Source organism: Tupaia chinensis, unplaced genomic scaffold, assembly GCF_000334495.1.
Source record: "Tupaia chinensis unplaced genomic scaffold, TupChi_1.0 Scaffold000361_1, whole genome shotgun sequence".
NCBI classification, from domain to species: domain Eukaryota; kingdom Metazoa; phylum Chordata; class Mammalia; order Scandentia; family Tupaiidae; genus Tupaia; species Tupaia belangeri.
Window position 1 is genome coordinate 118,111 of NW_006159857.1, and position 8,715 is coordinate 126,825.

An 8,715-nucleotide genomic window follows, 5' to 3' on the forward strand; every position below is an offset into this window, starting at 1 on the left:
GGGAAAGATTAAAAAATATTTGAATTAACAAGAGTATGTCAGGCATAGAAGTATCTGAAACATTCTTATTACTAGACATATTTTTATATATTGTGTTAAAATGGAGATTGGCAGGTAAAAGAGAACAGAGCAACAATTCTGACAGGGACATGAGATCTCTTATCTAAGAATGAGACCTATTTTCAAGTCTTACTGGAATGGATCAAGAATAAGGAACCACTGTGGATCCAGCTGGGAAAACCTGGGTAGGTAAAATGACTTGAAAAATAGATGATGACTAGTTTAGCAAGCTTATGGCAAGAGTGTTGTTAACACATGACTACAGACTAAAAGCCAACTTTCTGGGAGAGATACCTTTTGTGCCAGAAGCTTCTAACCTAACTTGTAAGCCATTATTTTTAGTTTTGTTTTTTTTTTTTAACCATGCTTAAGAAGCTTTATTATTTTTTTCTTTGTGCTTTTATATGTGTGTGTGTATTTTTTCAAGAATATTCTGAAGTTGCAAAGCTGCCTAAAATGTGATAGTTATTTACCAATCTCTATAATTTGTGCTTCCTCTTAACTTTCACTGTCACTCTAAAACAGGTAATGTTTGTCTTTTTAGGTATTTAGCTTCCTGTGGTATACTCATGAGCAGAACTCTTCCACTATATACCTCAATTTTGCCTAAGGAGATATATGCAAGAACTTTCTTCAAAATTGCTGCACCATTAATAAACAAAAGGAAAGAATATTCAGAGAGGAGAATTATAGGGTTTGTATATAATAATAATTCTACTAAAAGAGCACATCACAATTTTCTGTGGAATCTCATGCCTTTTTCTGGTTTATCTTCTTGTAAACTAAACTCAGGTTTTTATAGGTTGGCCTTTCCATTGCTCTTACTGTTTTATAAATATTTGTTTTGTTTATAAGCCAAAAGATACATGCACTTACCAGAGAGACAGGGAGAGGGAGAAAGCACCCCCAGACAATGCATGGTCACACTGCAGTCCCCTCCATTTCTCCATCCTTTGGGAATCTTTGGGTGAACATGCACACATGCCTGGTGTGTTTTTCAAGCCTCCAGGGCCAGGGATTAAAGTGTAATCAGCCATGTGAGGTGTGGCTCCCTTAACCACTTAGCTATGGGACCAGTCCTATAAATATTTGTTGAATGACTGTAATTATATGGTAGCTTTTATTCTTTTCTATATCAACAGCACTACTGATCTATTTATTGGGCCATATGTTTATATAGCTCCTTTGCATACATACATACATACATACATACATACATACATACATGGATAAGTGTATACATATTAAGCCTCGTAGTCTAGAGTGGAGGTTGATAAAATTCTTCTGTAAGTGACCAGATACTAAATTTATTAGGTCATATCACCTTCCTCCTTCCTCAGCTGGGAAGACCACCAAATCCAGTTTAGTTTTTTGTTTTGTTTTGGAGAGTTTTTTGCTATAGGGCATGTGTGCTCACTGGTGAGATGGAGAGAGAGTAAGAAATCACTGCCTGGGAGGATGGCCACGTTATGATCCCTTCTCCTCCATTCTCCTGGGATTTTGGGCACACATGCACAAGCGCCCAGCATGAGTTTCAAGCTGCTGGAATTGTGAACCATGGTCAGCCATGTGGGAGTATAGTGCCTTAACCACCAAGCCACTTGCTGATCCTTGTTTTGTTGTTTAAGACAGGTTCTCAGGGGCCAGCTGGTGGCATGGTGGTGAAGATGACTAGACCCCATGTGGTCCGTGGTGCAGTTCAAGTCCTAGATCTAGCTCGAGAAGCACACTGGATACATGTGTGTTTGTACCCAAAATCCAGAGGAGAATAGAGGAGAAGGGATTGAGGTGTGACCACATACACCCACCCCAACCCTACCACTCACCCCACCCCTGTCTCTCCAGCAAGTACACATGCCTATAGCACATAAAAAAGGGGTGGGGGGCCCAGCAGGTGGTGTGGTAGTTAAGGTGCTGGATATTCCTACATGGCTGACCGCGGTTCGAGTCCTGGACCTAGTGGCTTGCTTTCTCACTTTCCCCTCCCCCTCTCTGTTTCTGTCTCTCTGTGGTAAAATTAAATAAATGAATGAATAAATAATCCTCTTTCTCTGGTGGGTGCACATGCCCCGTAACAAATTAAATAATAGAAATAATAATGATGATAAAAATAAATAAATAATTCTTTAAAAAATGAAATGTGACAAGGTCTTGCTTTGTTACCCACTCAGGCCTGCCTTGAATTTTCTTTTTCCTTCTTTTTTTTTGTTTTGTTTTAATTTTGTTGGAGAACATGTGCCTTCTCATTTGGTCCCAGCCTATGTTGCACAGTATCTTAACATCACATGCTAGTGTGGCTAAGCCTTGTCTGAAAACCTAGGGAGAATAGGTACTTTCCATACCATTCACCCCAATTAGGGCTTCATTTCATGATTATAAAGATAAACTTAAGCAGGTATAAGAACTCAGTTTATTGTATTCCTTTTTCTTAGAGTTTTTTGGCTAGAGGGTACATGTGGTTGCTGGAGAGACAGAGAGACAGAAACAGGAAGCAAGAAATCACCCCCCCAGGGGGATGGCCATGCCTCAGTCCCTTCTCCTCTGGGATTTTGGGCATGCATGCACATGTGTCTGGCATGAGTTTTAAGCTCCTGGGTCTGGTACTCGAACTGCAGTGGATTAGGTGGGAGTCCAGTGACATAACCATTACACCATCTGCTGGTCTCTCTCTTATATTTCAAAAATACTTTTTTTTTTTTTAAACTTTATTTACTTTTAAGAGAAAGAGACAGAGACAGCTACTTCAGCAAGGTGTTCATGATCCATCTCCAGCCTCAGCCAGCCTGGATTATGGGTACGTGTCTAAAGTGCTCAGGGAGGTCCCAGGAAATGAACGCAGGACCCTTCCCATGTGAGTCCAGTTATATTACTCCTGTATCACCACCTGGCGCCTATTTAAAAAAAATCCTTTAAAATTTAGATTCTGGAGACCAACAGGTGGTATGGTAGTTAAGATGCTAGATTTCCATATGGCTGACCATGATTTTAGTCCTGGACCCGGTGACTTGCTATCTCTCTAACGCTCTGTCGGATTGATGAATAATGATAATAAATAAAATTATTAGGCTGTTGGGAGAGTCGTGATGTATTTTTCTATGGTTTTCTATGCAAAAGTGTGTCATGAGTTTCCTGATGATCCAATAATAAATAATTATTTAAAAAAAAATTTAGGGGACAGTAGGTAGCATGGTGGTTAAAGCACTGGACTCCCACATGGTCACCTGCAGTTCAAGTTCCAGATCTGACAGCTCTCTTTCTCACTTTCCCTCTCCCTCTGTCACTCAATCTGTCTCTCTGGTCAAATTGAGTAATAATTAATTAATTAATTAATTATTTAAAAACTTTAGATTGTAATTATTTAAATGACTATATGATTTTGTGGTGAATCATTTTAACAGTCTGAATCTTTAAAAATGTTTGCTAGAGGGTGCTTGTGCTTGCTAGAGAGAAGCAATGAGAAAGGGAGAGGGAAAGTGCAAAAGCACCCCATGGGGGGTGGTCATGCCACGTCTCTTCTCCATTTCTCCTTTTGGGATTTTGGGCACATGTGCACAGATGCCCTGTGTTTGTTTTTGTTTGTTTTGTTTTAGAGAGATTTTTGCAGTAAGGGCACATGCACTCACTGGAGAAACAGAGACAGACAGTGAGAAATCACCCTCCCCCCAAGAGGGGGTAGCCACACTGCCATCTGCCCTCCTCCACCCTCCTCCCGGGATTTTGGGCATGCATACATGCACACACATGTACCCAGCGTGTTTCAAGTTGTTAGTTCCAGGACTTGAACTGCAGTCACCCATGTGGGAGTCCAGTGCCTTAACCATTACACCACCTGTTGGTCCCGAGATTTTTTTTTTTTTATTGCCAAGATGGTATGCACACTTGGCAAAGAGTGGCAGGGTTCAAGGGGAGTGAACTGGACAAAGTACCAGCTAATGGAGCATAGTCACACCGCAATCCCTTCATTTTTTCATCGTATTCGGATGTTGGGCATACATGTACACATGCCTGATTTGTTTTTCAAGCCATCCAGCCAGGATGCAGTTGGCCATGTGGGATCCAATGCCTTTAGCCAGTAGGCTGTGTGTCTGGGTCAAGATTATTTTCTTTATTCATGGTAGAATACCTGTGTATACATGAGAGGATGAGCGAGAGATGAGCTCCTCCACAGGATCACTCTGTGATCCCTTTCTCCTGTCCTTCAGCCTATCAGAACTTGGACATTCAGTTGCATGCCTGGCATGTTTGAAGCCGACCGGGCCATGTATGTATTAATGTATGTATGTATGTATATGTATATGTATGTGTATTTTTGCTATAGGGTATGTGCATTCTCTGGGGGGATGGTGAGAAATCATTCCCTGGGAAGATGGCCACACCACAGTCCCTTCTCCATTTTCCTTTTGAGATTTTAGGCTTGTACACACACATGCCCAGCCATATGGGAGTCCAGTGTCTTTTTTTTTTTTTTTTTTTTTTTTTTATTTTTTTTACTTATTCTTTCAGGATTTTGGGCATGCATGCACACATGCCTGCCATGTCTTTCAAGCCACCAGGTCTAGGACTTAAACCACAGTTGACTATGTGGGAGTCTAGCACCTTAACCACCATGCCACCTGCCAGCCCCAAGGGAGTCCAGTGTCTTAACCACCAGGCTCCTTGCTGGCCCCAACTGGGTCATATATTTAAATTGTGTTGCCATCTAAAATCTTCATTCTCTTGAGTATCACATGGACTCTAGCTACCTTCACCACCTCGGCACTTGACTGCTCTTAAACTCTCAGTTTTTTGGTTTTGTTTTTTTGAGAGATTTTTGCTATAGGGTACATGCACTAGCCAGAGAGATAGATAGAAACCAAGAAATCACCTCCTGGGGGGATGACCATTCTCCTTCCATTCTCCTCTTGGGATTTTGGTCATACATGCACACATAATGCCCAGTGTGAGTTTCAAGCCACCAGGTCCAGAACTCGAATCAATGTTGTCCATGTTGGGGATAGGGATCCAGTGACATAACCATTGTGCCATGGTTTGCTGGTCCCAAACTCTGTTTTTAAATGTCAGCAACTAATTAAAAGTTTAAAAAAGAAGCCTAGCACAGTGGCTTAGGTGGTAAGGTAGTGATATGAGATGCTAAAGCCAAATGGGAGGTCTGGGTTAAGATCTATGTCAACCTGAATATGCTGGGTACACCCATATGCACCTGTGACCTTCGCTGTCAGGGAAGCTACAAGGAGAATAATGGTGTGAAAAGATTCTGTGGGCAGGTACTTGTGTGTTTGAGTGTGTGTGTCTGTCTCTTTCAAAAGAACAAAAACTTTAAAAAAATTTTACAAGCTACTTCTGTAAGCCAGCTCCAACTTATGGACTGCCAAATCATGACCTTTATTGGTATTTGCATATTTAGTCTTTTATTTTCTGTGTTGCTTTGAAGTTGTTCATTCCAGAGTATAGTTCAATATTTGTGTCAAATGATTATTGCCTCATACACGGTAAGTTTTAACATATTCAACTTAAAATATGTATCTATTATATAACTAGATGCAATTAACACTTTTTTTTTTTTTAAAGTTATTCAATGCAGGAAATGTATGATGTAGTATCGGGAATGGAGGATTACAAGCATTTCGTTCCTTGGTGCAAAAAATCAGAAGTAATATCAAAGAGATCTGGATACTGTAAAACACGATTAGAAATTGGGTTCCCACCTGTGTTGGAGCGATACACATCAGTAGTAACTTTGGTGAAGCCACATTTGGTAAAGGTAATAGTTTTGTGCTTTGTTGTTTTTAAATATTGCCAATTATTAATGGTATCAAGTGGGTTAAATTGTAAGAGCTTAAAAAAAAATTCTCTTAGGCCAGGAAGTGGTGTTGAGGTTGGGGCTCTGCATTCTACATGGCCCAACTGTGTGGTTCGAGTCTTGGACTCGGTGGCTTGAAGATCACTCCAGGCCTGTGTGCATGCATGCCCAAAGTTCAGAGGGAAGGCTGAAAGAGAGGGGATTGTGATGTGGCCATTCCCCTGGGAGGAGGGAGGTGACTTCTCACTTTCTCTGCCTCTCTCTCTGGCGTGCACACATACACTCTCTAGAAAAAAACTTAAAATTTTTATCTTAATCAACTCAGTATTATATCCCCTAATTATGTTAGTTTATACAGTGTTAGCATTCTTTCTAAATAGAAGTTTAAGTAGAAAGTATAATATAGACGTGGAAAACTTTTTCTCTCCCCTCCCTTCTGTTGAGGACTGTCTACCCATAAGAAAGCTTCCTTGGGCCACAAAAGTGAGATTTTTTCCCTTTTTTAAAATTCGCTAGAGGGCATGTGCACTTACTGTACATTGGGTTGGGGGAAGTGAGAAAGCACCTCTCACAGGGAGTGACCCTGCCACAGTCCCTTCTCCATTCTTTCTTTTATGTACCCACCATGTCTTTTAAGCTACTGGAACATATAGTTGGCCTTTTGAGATCCAACACCCAAATTTTACCACTCTGTTGTCTGGCTCTAAGTCAGGAATTTTTAAATGGTCTTCAGGAGTGTCATGAGGTGGCATTGGTGCCACCTCATGACACTCCTATCCCCCGTCTGCTGTGTTCTCTGCTCCTCAGCTGGGTACCAAGTCCTCCCAGTGCTGCCTCCTGTCCTTCCTTGAACCTGTCCGTTGTGCAGGACTGCCATCCCATACTCCCCCACCACAGCCCTTTTTTCTCCCCTACCAAGCAGGAAGAGGAGCTAGAGCCCAGAGGTGGCAGTAACTGGGCACCCCATGGCATATAGTCAAGGAGGCAGCAAGAAGAAAGTCTGCTGTTACTCTCATGGTGGTATTAGAAGTACTGGAAATTACTACTATGGACAGGGTCATCCCATGAAACTGCACAGAATCTGTATGACTCATAATTCACCATTCACTATGGCCTATACTGAAGAATGGAAATATATAAGTGCCATAAAGTAATGCCAAAGCAATGACCAAATACCACAGTGATAAGTAAATCAAATTTTAAAAAAATTTAATATTTTAATTTTCTTTTGCTATAGGACTTGTGTGCTCATAGGGAGAGACAGAGAGAAAGAAAGCAAGGAAGTGAGAAAGCAAGCCATCAGGTACATGAATCCAACCATGGTCTACCATGTGGGAGTCCAGTGCCTTAACCACCACACCACCTGTTGGGTCCAGTATATCAAGTTTCTGCTGTTAGTAAGACCAGATAACATGTCTGAGTAACAGCAACAACAAAAAATGAACAAAATAATGGGGACCAGCAGTTAGCATAATGGCTGTCGCTGGGCTTCCATGTAGTTGACCACGGTTCAAGTCCCACCCTGGTAGCTTAAACTCGTGCCGGGCACATGTGTGTGCGTGCCCGGCGCATGTGCGTGCGTGCCCAAGCTCCTGAGAGAAGAATAGAAGAGAAGGGATTGCGGCGTGGCCATCCCCCCATGCGGGGGGGATGATTTCTCGCTTTCTGTCTCTCTTTCTCTCTCTGTCTCTGGTGAGCACATGTGCCCTATAGCAAAAACCTCTCCAAAAAACAATTTGTTTCAAAGAAATGAGTCTCAATCGTGGTAAATTCTGGCCAATGCCAAAGGTACTTAACTCTGCTTTTATTTTACTCGTTTTGTTCTAGGCATCTTGTACTGATGGGAAACTTTTCAATCATCTGGAGACTATTTGGCGTTTTAGCCCAGGTCTTCCTGGCTACCCGAGAACTTGTACTTTGGATTTTTCAGTAAGTCTCTTATAAAGCTCTTGATTTGTTTAACATATAAGGTGAAGTTGATAAAGAATTAATACTCCATTGTTTAGAGTCCAGATGCCATACTTACATGCATAGAGGTGTTTTTGTTTTGTTTTGTTTTGCCATAAGGCATGTGCACTCACCGGAAAAAGAAAGGGAAACTGAGAAATCACCACCCCCTGGGGGTAAAAATCATCCCCAGGGGGCATGGCTATGCTGCAATCTTTCTCCTCTATTGTCCTCCAGGGATTTTGGGCACAAAAATCCCAAAAGACTGATGGGGTTTGAGTCCTAGACATGGCAGCTTGCTTTCTCATTCTCTCTTTCTCTCTCTCTCTCTGGTTATATTGAAGAATAGCAACAACAACGATGACAAAAACAGCTCAAGGCCAGGAAGTGGCATGGTGGTCAAGGTACTAGATTCCCACATGCCACCTATTGGCCTCTCTTTTCTAATCTCTAATTTGTACAAGTCCTTAAATTATAAGCACATACCAGTGGCTTTACTTCCAGTTTAGTAATAGTTTTAAATTTGGGGACCAGCAGTTAGCGTAATGGATATATCGCTGAACTCCCATGTAGTCACCCACAGTTTGAGTCCCAGATCCGGTGACTTAAACTCACGCCAGGCACGTGTGTGTACATGCCCAAGATCCCGAGAGGAAAATGGAGGAAGGGATTGTGGTGTGGCCTTCCCCCTGGGGGATGATTTCTCACTTTCTGTCTCTCTGTCTCTCCCTGTCTTTCTGGTGAGCACACGCACCCTATAGCAAAAAATATAATTTTAAGTTCAATAGTAGTTTAAAGATAATACCAAATTAAGTCTATGCATTGAATATAAGATGCAGAAATAAAATTAAAAAAAGAAAACTTGCTTTTACAATTTGAGACAGGTGATTTTCTTGTTCCTATCACTT

The 8,715-nt window shown here is 41.5% G+C and overlaps 1 protein-coding gene across 4 annotated transcripts in view; it reads left to right on the forward strand.

Moving 5' to 3' along the window:
- The window catches only part of COQ10B (coenzyme Q10B), a 14,374-nt gene extending 6,043 nt beyond the window's left edge, over positions 1 to 8,331 (forward strand). Inside the window, exons 1-5 of one of the 4 annotated variants that reach the window (XM_027773609.1) lie at positions 99 to 245; positions 605 to 754; positions 5,629 to 5,821; positions 7,688 to 7,789; positions 8,152 to 8,331. In XM_027773609.1, coding sequence (XP_027629410.1) covers positions 630 to 754; positions 5,629 to 5,821; positions 7,688 to 7,789; positions 8,152 to 8,316 — 585 coding nt within the window. In that variant the 5' untranslated portion in view covers positions 99 to 245; positions 605 to 629 and the 3' untranslated portion in view covers positions 8,317 to 8,331. Of the gene's footprint in view, positions 1 to 98; positions 246 to 604; positions 755 to 4,262; positions 4,322 to 5,628; positions 5,822 to 7,687; positions 7,790 to 8,151 lie in introns of those variants that run through there. The other 3 variants (XM_027773608.1, XM_014589525.2, XM_006152985.3) reach the window with 3 other exon arrangements.
- The last annotated feature ends 384 nt before the right edge of the window (positions 8,332 to 8,715 follow it).